At 46.7% G+C, this 16,455-nt stretch overlaps 1 protein-coding gene across 1 annotated transcript; it reads right to left on the bottom strand.

The window, feature by feature from the left end:
• Window positions 1-3,725: 3,725 nt before the first annotated feature.
• On the bottom strand, window positions 3,726-16,074 carry ATP6V0C (ATPase H+ transporting V0 subunit c). Its single transcript, XM_052772693.1, has 3 exons — window positions 15,784-16,074; window positions 5,844-6,027; window positions 3,726-4,566 (listed from the first exon to the last, which is right to left on the bottom strand). Exons 1-3 carry the CDS (start codon window positions 15,857-15,859, stop codon window positions 4,362-4,364), a joined length of 465 nt encoding a protein of 154 aa, XP_052628653.1. The 5' UTR covers window positions 15,860-16,074; the 3' UTR covers window positions 3,726-4,361.
• Between the last annotated feature and the right edge of the window lie 381 nt (window positions 16,075-16,455).

Raw genomic sequence — 16,455 nt, 5'->3', positions numbered from 1 at the left:
GGAGGAAAGCACAGCTCTAATAGCAAGGACAGTTCAAAGTGCCAGAAATGGGTCGAGGACTGAAACTGCCACCAGTATCCTCTTGGTAAATCCAGAAGAGCCAGGACTTGAGCCTGTGGTGAGTGCATCTCATCCCCTCAGCAAAAGGAAGATGGCAAACACAAGCCACTGATTCTCCAGGAACATCACCCTGCCCTCCTGCTACCCAGCTTGTACTCTCACAGGTCTGTGAGACCTCTCAGTGGTCTGTAGATGCCTTGTGGGACGCGCTCGGCAGTTTGGCCCCTAGTCGTACACACTGTAAGGTTGGGGGAGGATTTTTTTCTGCGTGCTTTGGCACTGTGATAGAGCAACTAGCTCGACAGAAACTCAGTGATATGAGTTGCAAAGCTGTGACTGTCGCAGGAGCTAAATGAAGCGTGACTTGCAGAGAAAAGGAACAGCGTTCATTAGTGAGTAATAGGAACAAAAATGGAGAAGCTTTTCAGGGCACAATCTTTTGACCATAAAACAGAAAATTCCCACTCCAGAGTAAATGGCACTGGGATGACTTAGTCTGGATTTAATTTAATTACGTCAAGACAAAAAGATGTTTAATACCTGTAGAGCAGAGATATGCTAAAAGCAGAGGTGGCAAGTCCTGTGTGTCAGAGACAGAGGTAATTCTCACCTGAGAATAGTGATGGTTTGTACAGTAAGGCCAGATGGAAACAGCAAAAAGCCATAAAATCAATATCCCCATGGTTAGACTGCGAGGGCAACAAGGTTTACTGAGAGAGTTGTTTTCATTACATCGGCTCTTACCCTGTAGTTGAAAACAGCAGCTTAGTTTCTGGGATCAGTTTCTCTTAATGAGGTTTTTATTTCCCCAAAGCTTATTTACTTTTCCAGGTTACTACGCTTCTCTGTAAACCAGGTCTCCCAAGGAAAGACAATCCCTGAGCAATCACAGACAAAATCCTACTATTTAAAAATGCTTCTCCAACAGAGCAGTAAGAAAAAAAAAAAAATCTGCAGCCTTTGAAAAAAAAGCCAGTATGAAAGAGTTAAAAAAGAGAAAGGTCAGCAAGCTCTATGAAGGCATTGTCTATGCAGGCAGCATCTGGCAGCAGGCATCCCTTAACCTTACCTAGCCTGAACTGACTGCTGCTGCTGCAGAGCCACCCTGCTCCATTCTCTCTCTGCAGGGCTGACTCACTCTGCAGTGCATACTCACAGGCACGCAATCTGCCACATTACAGAGCACTATTTATGTGCCAGCAGACACCACCTCTTTTAATCAGGCACTCTACAAGTCCTGTAATTTCATGCTCTGAGGCTGCCCGTTCCCCTTTTCCAAACCAAAGTCAATCCCTGCCAGATGGGACTGCACCGTGATCTAGCACACTGCTGTCAGTAAATGAAGGAAAGGGACAAAAAGGTCCATTATTTTCTTAATGCTCTGAATCACTTCAGAAATTTGCTGATGCAATAGCATCAGTGAAGGACTTGAAATGCAAGTTTTCACCTGGGAGTCATCAATGAGGATCTAGAGCATCACTGTCAGAAAACGCTTGGCAAGGCAACATGCTCAGATTATTAATTTTACTCTCAGCATATTTGCAGGTACTCAGCACAAAACATTTCTCCACCTCTGCATGCTAACCCCAGCATTTGCTTTATGCTCTGTTCTCCTGACTTGCCTGGGTTTATATATTAACAAGGAAGGCTTGATGTTCCAAGGCATGAACGAAAATGCTGTTGATGGGATTTTGCCTGCATTTAGTTACATAAGCATCCATCACCATCCTAAGGCTAGTAACTGCCTTCTGCAAGCTACAGTGTCACCAAGCTACAATGGGACCTTAAGAGTTCCTATGGACCAGTGCCTTTAAATTGCTTATTAATCTTAAGAGATGAGAGCTACCACCAGCATTTAGTTGCTCTCAAATGCAATTTGCTCATATTCTCATAAATTGGCAAAAAAGGCTGGCAGCACATTCCCCTTAAAGAAGGGAAACCCAGATCTTAAACATATTTGCAGCCCCAGCCAGGACATTCTCCTGTCCTGCTACACAAGCAAAATACAGTTCCTCTCACCAGAACTGCAAGATGTAAGTGACATGCTTTCCAGAGAGCCTGAATTTGTGATTCACCCCCTCCCAGCTGCAAGCTCTATCAGACTCTGCATGAAAGTACTGGGAAGGTACTCACTGCAATCAGTGCTCAGAGAAAATTATGCTATAGTTTCCATAAGTGTTTATGACCCCTGGGTAAAGTCCAATTCAGAAGTTTAGAGTCTACTACTTTTGCTGAAGAAAAGAATGATCAACACAATTCAGATCAGGAATTTTTCCCTTACCCCAGGCAACACTTCAGTATACATCCAGGATTTACCTTAAATCAGCTTATGCCTCTATACAGCCCAAGCACCACCACTGCTCAGACTGCCATGAAAAGCCCTTCCGAAACACAAAACCAGCAGTACAGCCCACCCCAAAGCCAAGCAGCTGACAGGCTATTAAATGAATGCAGACAGATCAGCTTTTTAGCAAAGAGAATAAACCAATTAATTTGTTAATATTTATCAACAATTGTTAAAACTACACCTTCACAAAAGTCTGTGAAAATCCATACTAGCAGAATGATTGGCCCATCTGGCCAATCTGACTCTGGAATAGTCCCCAGTTTGGAGACCAGCTACCCAGAAGATGCACAAAGTGCCACCAGGCCTGGGCTGGTGAATACTCCTACCAGGTCAGAAGCTCCAGACACAGCTTCAGTGGATTCCTCATGCTCTGGGTATAGCTCTTCATGGTACTTACACCAGACTTGTTTGCTGCACAGGTATACGCAAGGTACATGGGTGAAGTACATGTACACCACCACAGCTCCCTTCCCAACCAGGCTGACAGAAGACGTTCTGACAGATCACCCAGCTTAGTTTGATCACCAAGGCACCACTAGTATTAGGTATCTGTAATACTAACATTTTGGCTGGAACAAGGTAAAAAGCTCAACCTGTCCTCCAAACTATACAACTAAGATTAAGGTGATGTACTTCCCAAAGGCAATTGGAACAAGCCCTACATTCACAAGGGTCCAACATCTATTTCCCATATGAGCTTCAGCATTGCTTTGCAACACTCAAATCCTCAGGACAAGAGAAGGTTGCTACAGCAGTGACTAGCTGCAAAAGCACAACTTTTCAGCTCAAGTGCTCCTGATTTACAAGTTAAAAAATATAAGTTCTTGAATGAACCCATTCTGTTGATGAGACTATTGTTCAGGTACTTTAGAGGCAATTGCTGCTAACAGCACAGCTTTCCAACCAGCCAAGTTTCTGCACAGCCATCACAAAGACAAGCTGCCTAAAGGCTCTTCAGCAGCTCCTATTCCTTGTTACAAGCTGAAGCCTGCACCCTTGCTCCCTGACTCTGTCTGCTCAGGCCATGCTGCACAGCCTATTACATGTCATTACCATGTGCCAGAGCAAGTATGTGCTGCTTGATCAGGGTGAGCATAGCACTGAAACAGCCTTGCATTCCTGCTCACCACAAGTACTACCCATGGGCAGCAGTTGGAAACAGCATTGCTACTTACCCAGGAGAAGAGGGAATGTTTTAGCGGTGATGACAGCATCACTTCTGCATGGTGCTCAGTCACATCAAGAACCTGCCTCCCCCCAAAGGAACCCCTCCTCTTCCTAGAGAAGCAAAAGCATGAAATCAGAGGCAGAGGACTCATTACAGCAATGTAGTGAGGAAGTTTTATTTGGAAACATGGTATAAGTTTGTAACCCAACACTGGGTGCACGACTCTGATGCCGGAGCATACGCAGTTACTACTGAAACACAGGAGTGTTTCGGACAATTGCTGTAATAAAACACAAAATTCTCATACTCCAATACCAGGACACTACAGCAATCTTTAGAATCAAAGTTACATCCAAGGAATTCTCTGCACTTACAATTGACCCCACAGTGTAATCTACCTATATATAAGATTAATATATATAGCATGGGAAATTGAAAATCCTTGCTCCATAGATGTATGAACATGTCAAGTCTTTTATAAATAAACATCCAGTGAAGAGAAAAAATTACATTTCTAGTTCATATTTATACATAAAGTACTAACAGCAATGGGTGGAAAATTGCACACAGGCCGCCCCAAGCCATGCAGCAGGCTTGGAGCAGCCCATCCAATTTAATATTGAAGTACACACAGGACAGACAAGTCACTAACATACATTGCGCATTTACAAGAGATCAACTACCAAATTGGGACAACTGTACACATTGGAGAGACCATTTTCATTCTGGAGCTTTTTTTTTTTTAAACGTGGATTTGTTACATCTCTTTACATCATACCGCAGTGTTTACTTTGTGGAGAGGATAAGGGCAACAATGAGGCCATAGAGACCCAAGACTTCAGCGAAGATCAAGATCAGGATCATGCCCACAAATAACCTGGGCTGCTGTGCTGTTCCCCGTACTCCTGCATCACCCACAATACCAATGGCAAAGCCAGCAGCCAGACCACTGAGGCCCACACTCAAGCCAGCACCCAGCTGAAGAAAGCTCCTGTAGGACAGATATGAAAAGAGTTTCAGTGGCAAGTAACAGGACACCCAACCCTTTAACTTCAGGCTAGCCTTTTTTTTTTCCTCTCCCCAAGGCAAGTAAGAATTAACATATAAACATTTAAAGGGAACCTTTTTCCTGCAGAAAGAGCTTCTATACTCTTTAAGCAAGCACAGTATTCCTCACAAAGCAGATGCTTCCTGAGACTCCTAGCTCTGATACTTAAAAACAGGCAGCTATGCAAGATCTTTAGCTGATACTAAGGCATGGCTCATACACTAAGCTAAGCTACTAGGCCTGCAAGTTCACATGGCCACCCAGCTTGTCTGTGGCCACTTCAGTCAGCTGCAGGCTTAGCATGCTGCCAGAGCTGTATTTACTCCAGCCATGTGGGCTAGCACTTGCAGTAATGCCTGTCCCACTGCTGTGTAGCCTGTTAGTAGCTGCTTTTGTCTCCCACCTTTAGTAAACTTATTATGCAGCCATAGCACATCCAGGTGATTATTAGGTCTCTTGCACTGCAAGAGTTGGACAGGAATGGTCTGGTTTTCCAGGCAGGGGCACCTGAGGAGCAGTGCCTATCAGAATCTGGCCACCTGGTAACTGCAAAGGAGCATTTGTACCTGTGTGTCTTAGATCATGGCTTATTAGGCCAACCACACTGCTCATCAGCTATAGCTTGTACAGTGACACAGATATCTACTTTAGACCTCAGAAGCATTGTTTTATTCTGAGAGGTCTCCAAGCCAGTCCCAGCTATTCTCAAAAGTCAAGCAGATTAAGTTTCAGACTGTAGCTGATGTAGAGGCCTGATGTATAGCTTGAGGATTGATTTACCAGCACATAAAGCAGCAAGCAATATTAATTATTCACTTGCATCTCCCAGGCAACAGAAGAACTATTTAGACAGTCTGATTAGACAGTCTTGGAAAGACCTGTGTATTCCAGGTCTAAAATTTGGCACCATGAAACAAGCTTAGCCTCCTATCCCAGTACTGCCTGTACACTGTTTCTTTCAGGCCATAAACCACTGCATTATCTCTACTAGTGGGATGTCTGATCTGTTAGCTAATACAGCAAACTAATCAGGCAGCACTACCATTGAGGCTAAGACATCAGGTAGGACAGCTGAAATCCAGTCCATACTCCTAAGCCTAGGTTAGGAGCATTTAGCATTTACAGTCTTTCCTGGAGTCTTGAGCAAAACCCACCCACTCAGCAGCATCAAAATAGTGACAGGACAAACTTAAACAAAACTGACAGATGCAGTAACTTACTTGAATAGTGTGATAGAAGGTGAGAGGGCATTGGCAATGAGGACTGCCACTACGAGGCCATAGATAGCTATAATACCCGCCATGACAACAGGGATGATTGACTTCATGATGAGCTCAGGCCTCATGACAGACATGGCTGCAATACCCGTGCCACTCTTTGCTGTTCCATATGCAGCTCCCAAGGCTGGAAGAGAAAAAAATGCATTAGACATCCTCAAATACTGCAGCCTAGTGAAGGAGATTGTATTAGAACAGTTGAGTCAGCACAAGGAAGAATTGTGCAAAACTAACATGGTCACTTTACTACTTGGTTTGTCAGCCAGGGATATTCCCCGAAAGGATGAGGAAGTGACCTATTCAGACTCCTAGACCAAAGCTGGACCAATAAAAAGGTCCTGTTCAAACAGTACTGATAACAGCATGCCCTCTCCAAGCTAGCTTCACAGCAGGGTATACTCCCTAGCTGACACTCATTCCCTATTTAGGAACCAAAACCCATGGTCCAAATTTTAACTCATTACTTCAGAGTCTGTGCCCTCACAGAGCTCACACTGCAAGGATCTACTCAGCTGAACTGTAGAGGAACACAGCAAAGCACATCCTTCTACCACAGCAGGATGTAACCCAGCTGAAATCCAGGTTTTACAATCACTGAACTTTGAGCCACTTGGGCTGAGTTCTCAGATGCACCCAATGTTTAACAAGTCACCTTCATGGCACCTCATCTTCCACAAAACCTATTATCTGCCTATACTTTGGCCTGGGGTTAAACATGCCATTTCAGCTTCATCAGACACATACTGAGATAGCAACAAACTCACATATTATTGCTGCACTTAGTTCCTTGGAGAAAGGACACCCTCTTCATGTGTCAGTAACCCCACCTGTGAAGGATTCGGGTCCCAACACATGTTAATCCAACCACTGGAACCACAGAGTAGAGTATGGCTTCTAGGTTACAGAGGACCACAACCACCTTAACCCCTAAGGTTTGCTGATCACCTGTCTAAACACTTGGGCATGCAGAGACCAACACAGGAATCCAAAGCTTAGTTTTCAAAGCAGGACATGGTTTTATCACCTCCAACTGAGAGCTGCCAGAAGAGTCCCAAAGCACTACCCCAAAAAGTAACTTCTGCCTTGAAAACTTCATATTAGTGTCACAAAAGCTTTCACAAATACCTCATTCTTTGATTCTGAATTACTTGGAAAGACCCCTTTCCTTCCAACCTTGCTCTGGAGTACTCTAGGGTCTCCTTAACTCTGAACACTCACCATCACCTAAGAGATGATATGCAGGTCAGCAGCCATCCAGGACTAAGTCCTTGAAGCAGCACTGCAAGGTGTGTGGAAGGGTAGTCTCCTTTTTAGACACCATCAGGCTGATATTCAAAGCAACAACCCTATTTAGCATGAAAATGCTCATGCCTGCTCTGAAAGGCTACTGTAGAACATTAAAACCATGGTGATTTCAAATCTTTGTACTGTTCAGAGACTTAAATATTTGAGTTTGCTCCACCCACTTAAAAACTAAGGTTTCTACAAGGGAGAGAGAGCTGCTGGTTCCACAAAGATCTGTAGCTGCTTTACACAAGGATCCAAGCATGAGACTGTGCACCTTGCCCAAAACAGTTGCTGGGAGGTAGTCAAAGGATTTAGGATATGTGCTTTCCTGCTTCTCACTCAGCATTTATATAAAGCCTATCTTTGAGCAGTCAAGAACTGAGCAGTAATCCTCCTGGCTCTGCACTAAGAAACTTAAGATTAATAAAGATAGCACCACTGCACTAACACAAGACTCACTGTCAAAAGGAACTTCAGTTGTAGTTACAAAAACTTGAAGAGAAAGCCTCATTATCAACTACAAATTGGTTCTGTACTAGGAAAGCTCTTGAACCTTGACTACCACTGAGCCAGATGTAAAGGGCTGTTCAGTGCAATTCAGAGCTAGAATCCAGCTTAGCAGGAAGGCTGAGCCAAGAGCAGATGACAGGTTTTACCTGCAAATGCAAGCTGAGCCTGGAAACTAGCACACAGACTTAGCTAGCAATATCAATGATAGTATTGTTTGAGGGTCTAGCCCCTAGGAAGTCTTGAAAGAAATCACTAACTTGAATTAGGGACCTTTTCTGTTAGATGAAGCATCTTCTAACAACTGGAAATAAGTGGAATCAAGATTCAGGCTATCTAGACTTCTAGACTGGCTATCATATTTAGCAGAAACCACTTATCTTGTCTGAAATCTTTTATAAACCTCTCCAGAAACACAGAGGCTCATGAGGGAAGTTCATTATTTAAAATTAGATCAGTCACTACTTCCTCCAAGTCTGAAGTTACTCAAGGGTGTTGCAATTAACACAGTGATGGATTACAGAAGCTGATTTTGTAATCCCACTTACAGAAAGCCAGCCTGCTTAAACTTTTGGGGAGGAGCAAATCAGCACAAGTTTGTCAATTCCCAGTTAAATCCCAATTCTAGGCAACAGGCAAGAGCTTATGCCTTGAACTTGGTCTAGACACATTAACAAATAAAGTCTACATGTACTCAGTGGCAGCTAGTTTTCAACATTGCAGTTTTTAGATGGCACTGAAGATCTGTTGCACTCCCACCAGTGGACAGTCACAGGTGCTACACATACAGCTTCAGAGCTTGGCACATCTGCTCCCAGTGAAGTCTTTATCAGCATCCTGATCAACAGGCTTACACTGGAGTCCCCTGCAGCTGCATCTCCAATACCTCACAAGGCAGCTTGTCTTACTGCTCTTCACTAGCCTGAGAAGTTCTCCTTGCACCTTTGACAATACCCCAATGTTAACAGTCGAGGTGGCAAAGACAGCCACTTCCCACCACAACACAGCCATCTAATGGCACAGCTATTCAGTTATGGGCTGTCTAACACTTAGATCAATCCTCCCACACATCTTGACTTGTACCTCTTGCCAGCTGTGAGTCTGAAGCATGTATGCTACATTTAAATACCCCTGAGTTGGAAGGACATGTTTTCCAAAATCTTCTCAGTGAGTAGGGTTTAAAGAGATCTATGTGGAAGACAGTGAAAATGGAACAAGAGCTGTACCACTGTTACACACCAAGACTCCATGTACTTGCTTCAGATCATACAGCTCCATCACCTCTAACATACAGACCAATTAAGCTGCAACACCACCTTTAAAGCATACAGACAGAGCTATCAAAACATTTACCTGGCAGCCAGAGAACGAGCACTTTGCCTACCTAGCTTTACCACAGAAGAAAGCCACTGTGGTCTATAACCAGGAACTGTGCCATTTTTAAGTTCAATGGTGTTGTAATACAGAGAAGTTGCTTTACACACATCATTCAAGACCATCTACTCCCAGTAAGCCTGTTTCAAAGGTTAACTTCATTTTTAAATACTTCCAAATAGTAACTCCTTGAACTCACAAGCCAGAGTTGATTTAATACTGCTTCCTGGGGGCAAAACACACTCCCACCAGGCTGTGAATATGCTGCCTGGCACCTTGCCACAGCTGTTACTTTCTATTAAGGAAAAGTGGAAGCAGAGGTAGTGTAGCTGTGCAGCTCCAAGGAAGTATGAACTAGAAAGTAACTTGCCATATAGGCAACAGCTTCAGTAAGGACTGAAGGCTAGTTGTAGTCTTGCCACTGCCAGGACTTTCAGTAGAACTCTGCCTGCGATTTTCACCTACAGTACTTGAGCAGTCTATGGTTTAGATCAAGTGCTAGTCTAAGTATTAGGACCAAACTTTTGTAGCTATAGTTACAGTGCTCCGTAAGGTCATGCACCAAGAACATTAATCTTTCAGCTAAGTTAGCTGCAAGTCACCTCATGCAACACTCCCTCAGTATAGAAAGAGGCTACTGCCAAAAGCCTGGCATCAGTTTTGCCAAGCTTTGCAGACAGATATGCACCTATGGACAGCGACCATATTACCAGGGGCCTTCAAACCAGGGAACCATTTGCGTAGATGCAGTTTCAGCAGTTACAATACATTCAGACATGCTCAGCCCAAGATTACAGAGGTTCAGAACCAGCCACAGGCGCTCCAGCAGCATTTGGTCCATTCAGAGCCAGTGATTCCTCCCGTGTCCCACCATGGAGAAGCACGTTTTCACACTGTAACGTCAGAGATTTCCAGAGCACTAACAGGCAGAATTTCCCTGCATTAGGAAGTGAGCTAGTAACACAAGTCAACTTTCAATTAAGATACCATGGGTTACTATCATAGCAAGTCTGAAAGAGCATTCTGGATGAGTACTTACATCTGGAGCCTTTTATAATTAATCCATTATCAAATGGGCTGCCCTCTGCAGCCAGTAGGCTTCCCTTGAAGCAGACAACAGGCATCAATTCACCTCAATGCCTGTTCATCCTTGAGCAGGTTGTTCTTAAATGGTTGGAGAACTGTTAGAGATGATATCCAGGTCAAATACAGTCCTTGCTTTGCCATGCCAGAAACCTGGGCATTTTCAAAGAAACAGGCTTCTTCCCACTGGTATTCTAAAGTCCCTCCCACACCACCACATTTAACACACAGCTCTACCTCAGATTACAGTAATGGATACTCCATGGCTGCCTTGGAAAAACCCTATTGCTATGTCCAGTTGCATCTCCGCAGAAGAGACAGCCACATTAGCGGAACTGTATCTGAAGCCTATGCAAATTCAGATCACGCTGACTGAAGACTGGCTATAGACAGTTCCCCAGTCATAACTGGAGGGGTAAACAGATAAGTTACCCTACAGAAAGTTGTAGACTTTGGAAATCTTTAGTGAGTCACCTGTTATAGGATTAGGGACAGCATGCTTTTTGTTCTCTCCAGATGTTATGACAGGGTGTGAGGATTTCAAACAAGCCTAGCACTGCTAGCCTAACAGCATTATCAAAAATAACCTGCAAGGCTAGCAGGCCATTTACTCCTCTTCAGTAAATTTGAGAATGTAAAAGTCTACCAGCTCCTCAAGAAGCTGCAGCAATAGCAGCAGTCCAAAGGAAAAAGGAGCTACCAGTCAAACAGCTGGATTGTCTGACATAGCACACAAAGCCAATTTTTTTGTAAAAGCATAGTAAGGCTGACACTTTACACCACAGAGTACAGGCTTGCCCTTCTGCAAGCAGCAAAGTCCAGTCACTTGTTCTTTATCATCATACAAACTCCCCTGCAACCTTAAAGATGACCCATTTCACAGACTGGGCAGGCCACTGTAATCCAGGTACTGACTAGCAGAGTAGTTTGTTGTACCAGTTAGCAGGAGCCCTTTTCATCTAGTTGGTCAAACAGCAGCTTACATCACTCACCAGCAGGCATCCACTGCTAAGCTGCCTCATTTCTGAAGCATGGGAAAGCCAAGGTCATCTGACTGCATCCAGCAGTGGCCAGACCAGCCTGACTTGAAAGGCTCACACTCACAAGATTCACAGTCTGAAGGAAGGAAGTTCAGCAAGTTATGCCTTGCTGTTTGGTGAGGACAGCAAGCAGGTGAAAGCATGCACTTCTGTGAAACCATTGGTTCAAGCATCACCAAGCAACCTGATCAGGCTGGAGAGTTTTTCAGCTTGCAACTGCTGCTTGAAATCAGCCAGGCTGTCTGGACAGATGGAAGAGGCTAGTTTTAGGAAGGGAAAAAGGAAGTTGACTAAGAGGTCCTGAGGCAGGGGACATTCATCTGCACTGCTGCTCTGAATGTTCCCATCAAAGGGAAAGTACACACAGACTTTGTAGTCTACAGTGACTTTAGAGTAAGACAGAAGTTCTAGTTCCAGGTAGACCTGGAAGCCATAGTACAAGCAGCAGCCTATCTGCTTGAGCCAAGTTTTGTAGAGCCAATAGTTTATCCAGATGCTCGATCGGGTTTTCAGATGATCCTAGGACTAGAATTTAGTGAGTGGAAATGATACCCTTGTTGAGATGTCTTCCCTTAATTTAACTGAGCTGTAGAAATACTGCCTATCTGGCTTGCTTCTGTTACAACACTTATGTCTTAATAGGCCACTAATCTACCTGCTGTTAAGGATAAATGCTTAAGCTAGTCTCTCCTGTAGACAGTCTGGTAGCTCAAACATCTGACCCACTCAGTTTTTCTGCTCATACCAAGATGCCCTTGAAGTACTCTTTAATGGTTTGGAACAGAAGGCTACCTTGAGCTGCACTCTTCTGCCATTTCATTTTTACCTGCAAGCTACAGCTAATGAGTCTGCAAGCTCCTCTTAGGATGGGGTCTACAGCTCCTTACTGAGAAGCAAGCAGCTCTCCTCTCTACCACCTCCCCACCCCTCAAGAGAGTATTTCAGGAAGGACAGGTGTAATTTGCCTTCAAAGCTGCAAGCTGTTTATAGTCACAAAGCCTTCTAGAATCGGACTGCACAAGGGCTGTCAGCTGCCTCAAGCTAGATGTTTTGAGCCAGCAATTTCACTATGGAGGTCCCTTAATAGCTAACCAACTGCTACAATATCTGCAGCCCTAGTTTAAAATAAGAAGTACTATTTTGTTTACTCTGCAGCAATGAGAAGACAGACACAGGACTAACCTTAATACTGCTGGCTAGAGTTCTCTTCATTAGCAGTCTTCCAGAAGCTTGATAGTGAAGCAGTATTGAAGGCACTGAATGCCCATCCAGCGTGCAGGTCTAAGTAAAACTCCTTACCATATTATGGAGGCCACAGTGGGGTGCGCCTGGGGCATCATGCTTTTCCACATGGAGCATCAGCAAGTACAGAATCAGACAGCTTTGCCCAATACCATGCTTTTCCATTTTGGCATGCCAAAGTCACATGGAAAAGCTGCAATAATTTGATCACTCAACAACACCTGACACTGAGCCAGCTACATTTTACACATAGGAAATAAAGGAACTTCAGCTATCAGAACAAGTTGTAATCAGCAAATGAATAAGCAGGCTCAAAGATAGCCAAGGTCACAGCAGCCTGCTTTAGTCTTTCTAGCAGCCATCAGTACCAGCTGACCAGAACAAGTTCTGCTATCTATTTACCATCAGCAGTTAATGTTCAAACATCAAACCATACTGCATAAAGTCGCTTGTTTTCACATCAAACTAGCCTGGACAGTATAGAACTTGAACATGTTTACTAGAAACAGGTCTCAGGACTACAAGCTCCACAAGAATCTGATCTTTAGATACACCATGAGTCAGACATGATCACCGCACTAATTAACACTGATCTAGGACAATTTTAGATAGTTTTACACTGCTTGTCCAGACAGACTTAGCTCCTTACTTCTAAATCAGGGTGGGTTTTTTAACAACTAATGTTCAATTAACATCAGAACATGCTGTAGTGTCACATCACTATTAGGAAAGCTACATGACACTGCAAGTTTTAGTTTCCCCTATATGGATGCATTTGCCATATTGCCTTAAAAATCCAAGTTGCTTCACTGAACAAAGAGTTCACTAAAGTTCACAACTATGAAATGATTCTGCATCAGCAGTATCTACAACCTGTTGTGCCAGTGACTGAACCCATCAAATGCACTTAGGCCCTAGCAAGAGACTAACTTCATGGCTCAGACCTGCTGGTATATCAGGGCCATCTGACACAGATTCTGCAAGAAGGACCAGTCATGTACCCGCAGCAACATGATAGTTACCAAGCCTTCATCAATACAGCTTAAGCACTTACTTTGAATTACCCAACTCAAACCTTCCCCTTTAACTTGCAATCCCACAGTACCATGCCATCAAACCCACAGCTTCTAGGAAATGCTTCACTTCCAGTTTAGACATGCCAAGCAACACTTTGAATTCCTGTTAAAATGCTGACTCAAGTTCGCATCCCTCATTGATGTTTCCACCAAAGCAAGCTTGCATATCACAAACCCAGTGTCTAAAAGGCCATACAACCATGTTCTTTTGCTTCCAAGTTCAATTTTGCAAGAGGAATCCAGTGACTCCTTCCTCAGGAAGAAAGTTCAGTATTTAGGACCTTAATCACTGCTGCTTTGCAAAAGGCAGTGATCTGCTGACTGTTTTTTCCAACAAGTAACTACATCTTAGTCTATTCCTCCATTATCTACACTAGCAAAGAGGCAGGTGGGTCAGTAGTCCAAACATTGGCTCCTACAGCATTCCAGCCGTACTGTTTTCAGCAAAGTCCTTACCTGTCAAGTGCAAGTACAGTGTTTTAACTCTGAGGTGGCAGACCACTAATTGCCCTCAGCACAGGACATCTGCATCCCACCACTGGGTACTAACTGAGCAAGACTAAACACAGCCAGCCAGGCTTTTTTTTTTTTTTTGCAAAGATTAAAGCCATGAGCATGGCTGGTGTGAAACCAGCTAATGGTGCCAACATCAGCATGGCTAGACAGCTTCCTCTCAAACACTAGTTTTAATCCACTGCCTACTTAGCTACTTACACAGTTTAATCTACCACACTAATCAATCAAGAGCAGCTTCCACAAATTTGCCTTGCAGACCTAGCTACCATCTCAGAGACTATTTTAATATGAGACTCCAAGCACATGAACAGCTATATGCAACCCCAGTTACAGCCAACTCAACACTTGAGTGTTTTGATTCCTCAAGTGGGAGCCAAATTAGGTGGCAGATGAAGACAAGTCAGTATGCTCACACAGGTGGAGACACTGGCTCAGTCTTCAGAAGAGAAAACCAGACTGATTCCTAGTTCTTGCATTCCTAGTCACATAATGCTTGCATCTGGAAAAAAACTAGCTGAAGCCTTCCCCATGTTACATCCCAAACAGAACAGTAGGTCTGTACCTATCAGGAAACAGTAAATGCTCAGTCAGGAAGAGCAGTCATTTTCTGCAGAAGGTTTACTCAGGCTCCAAGAGACAGACAAGGCATCATATGATGGTCTTTCCAGCGTAAAACAGCATTTATGATTCTCTTGATAAACGTTCTTCAATAGGGAGAACAATACCGCAGAATGACCCAATTCACTCTGCACTGAGCCTCAATGACTTAAGATGCAGATGGGTGGCCACTACAGAAGAACTTCCCTTTTTCAGTGGTTCATGCATCTTCCATTTTAAAGGGATGGTCAGGAGCCCATCAGTTCCTTTTAATGTCATTAACATCTTTAAAGCTGACTTCACTCCTAAAATGCTTGCATATTTAGGTTTCAATCCCATTAAAAATTGCTCTTGCATTATCCAAGGAATGTTTTAAAAAGCAACTTTGTCCTATTTACAGCGGGAGAAGTGCTGCACCCAGCCCCAGGAGAGCCAGACCAACCCTCCCTGCCGGGAGGGCCCTGACTCCCATGGAAGCCCAGGGCAGACTTACCACCCAAGGGAGCCCCGGGGGCAGCCCGGCGCGGCGGCAGGCGGGAGACCTTTCCGCAGCACAGGCCGAGGCGCACGTTAGTACAGCCGGGACTCGGGCCTGCCGCGACACCGGCTTTCTGGCTGGTAAAACCCACTCCCCCGCACCGGCAGGTCAGCCCGGACGCGTGACTAACCGGGGGTCTGGCCCCCGCACGGAAGGGGCTCCCCACGGCAGGGCGCTGAGAGGGGGTGGGGGCACGGCCGCCCCCGCGGGGCCGGGCTGGGCGGCGGCGCCGCAGTCACGTGGGAGCGGGGGCTCCGCCGGCGGCGGCACGCTCCGCGGTGACGTCACTCGCGCAGACCCCCCCCCCCCCCGCCGCGCCCCGGTAGCCCGGATGAAGCTGGGGGGAAGGGGGAGGGGGTGGGGGGGTGTCCCAGGCCCGGGGCCGCCTCCGCCCCCCGCGGCCAGGCCGGGAGGATGCCCCGTCCAGGCGGGCTCCAGGCCCAGCACCGGGGATCCCGCCCCGCCAAGGGAGGGGGACAATGGGGACAGGCGTGCCCCCCCCCTCCCCCCCCCATCCCGGCGCTACGGCGGCGAGCCAGACCGTGCTCCCTCTGCCCCCCTCCCGGCAGCTCCAGGCCCCGACCCCCCCCCCCCCCCCCCCGGGAAGCCGGACGGGTGCTCACCGCTGAAGACCATGGCAGCCGAGGCGCCCATCACGGCGAAGAAGGAGGCGTACTCGGGGCTGGCGCTGGAGGACATGGCTGCGCGGGCCGGGCCGGGGCGAGGCGCCGCTGGGACCGGGAGAGCGAGAGGGCGGGGGGGGGGGAGGCGGGAGGCTCCGCCGCGGCGCCGGTCCTCCGCAGGCAGCGCTCGGTCACAAAATGGCGGAGACGGGGAGGGAAGGGGGGGGGAAGACGGGGCGGAGGCCGGCTGCGGGCAGCGCGAGGGAGGGGGCCGGCCGCGGGAGGGAGGGAGAGGGCGAGGGGGATGGCAGCCCGGAGCTCCGTCCCGGCGGGAGTGCGCGGCGGCCCGGGCGCTGCGCCCTAAATACTGCCTCCGCAGAACAAAATGGCGGCGGCCCCCCCGTCACGTGATCCACGCCCACTCGCACCGCCCGCCCGCCCCGCCCTCGGCCGTCACCACGCGCGCGTGGCTGGGGGGCGCTCGCTCGCCGCTCTCTCCCCCCGCCCCCGATTCCCCGCTCCTACGCCGGGTGTCGCCCCCGAGAACGAGCGGAGCCCGCTCATCCCTCCGGGCCCCGTGTCGGGACCGGGTCGCTGGGCCGCGGCGGCCCCCTCGCTCTGCTCCCCTCCACTCGCTCTCCCCTCCCTTCCGCCCCGGTGGTTCAGTCCTGC

Source organism: Harpia harpyja, chromosome 21 (assembly GCF_026419915.1).
Source record: "Harpia harpyja isolate bHarHar1 chromosome 21, bHarHar1 primary haplotype, whole genome shotgun sequence".
Classification (NCBI taxonomy): Eukaryota; Metazoa; Chordata; class Aves; order Accipitriformes; family Accipitridae; genus Harpia; species Harpia harpyja.
This window is presented reverse-complemented; position numbering and strand designations above follow the sequence as displayed.

Excerpts from the sequence above, each read along its gene's own strand:
- ATP6V0C (XM_052772693.1), bottom strand. The coding sequence starts at position 15,859 with ATGTCCTCCAGCGCCAGCCCCGAGTACGCCTCCTTCTTCGCCGTGATG. Across the intron at positions 6,028-15,783 it reads GGCTGCCATGGTCTTCAGCG|CCTTGGGAGCTGCATATGGA; the intron begins GTGAGCACCCGT and ends TTTCTCTTCCAG. Across the intron at positions 4,567-5,843 it reads CCTTCTATCACACTATTCAA|GAGCTTTCTTCAGCTGGGTG; the intron begins GTAAGTTACTGC and ends TCTGTCCTACAG.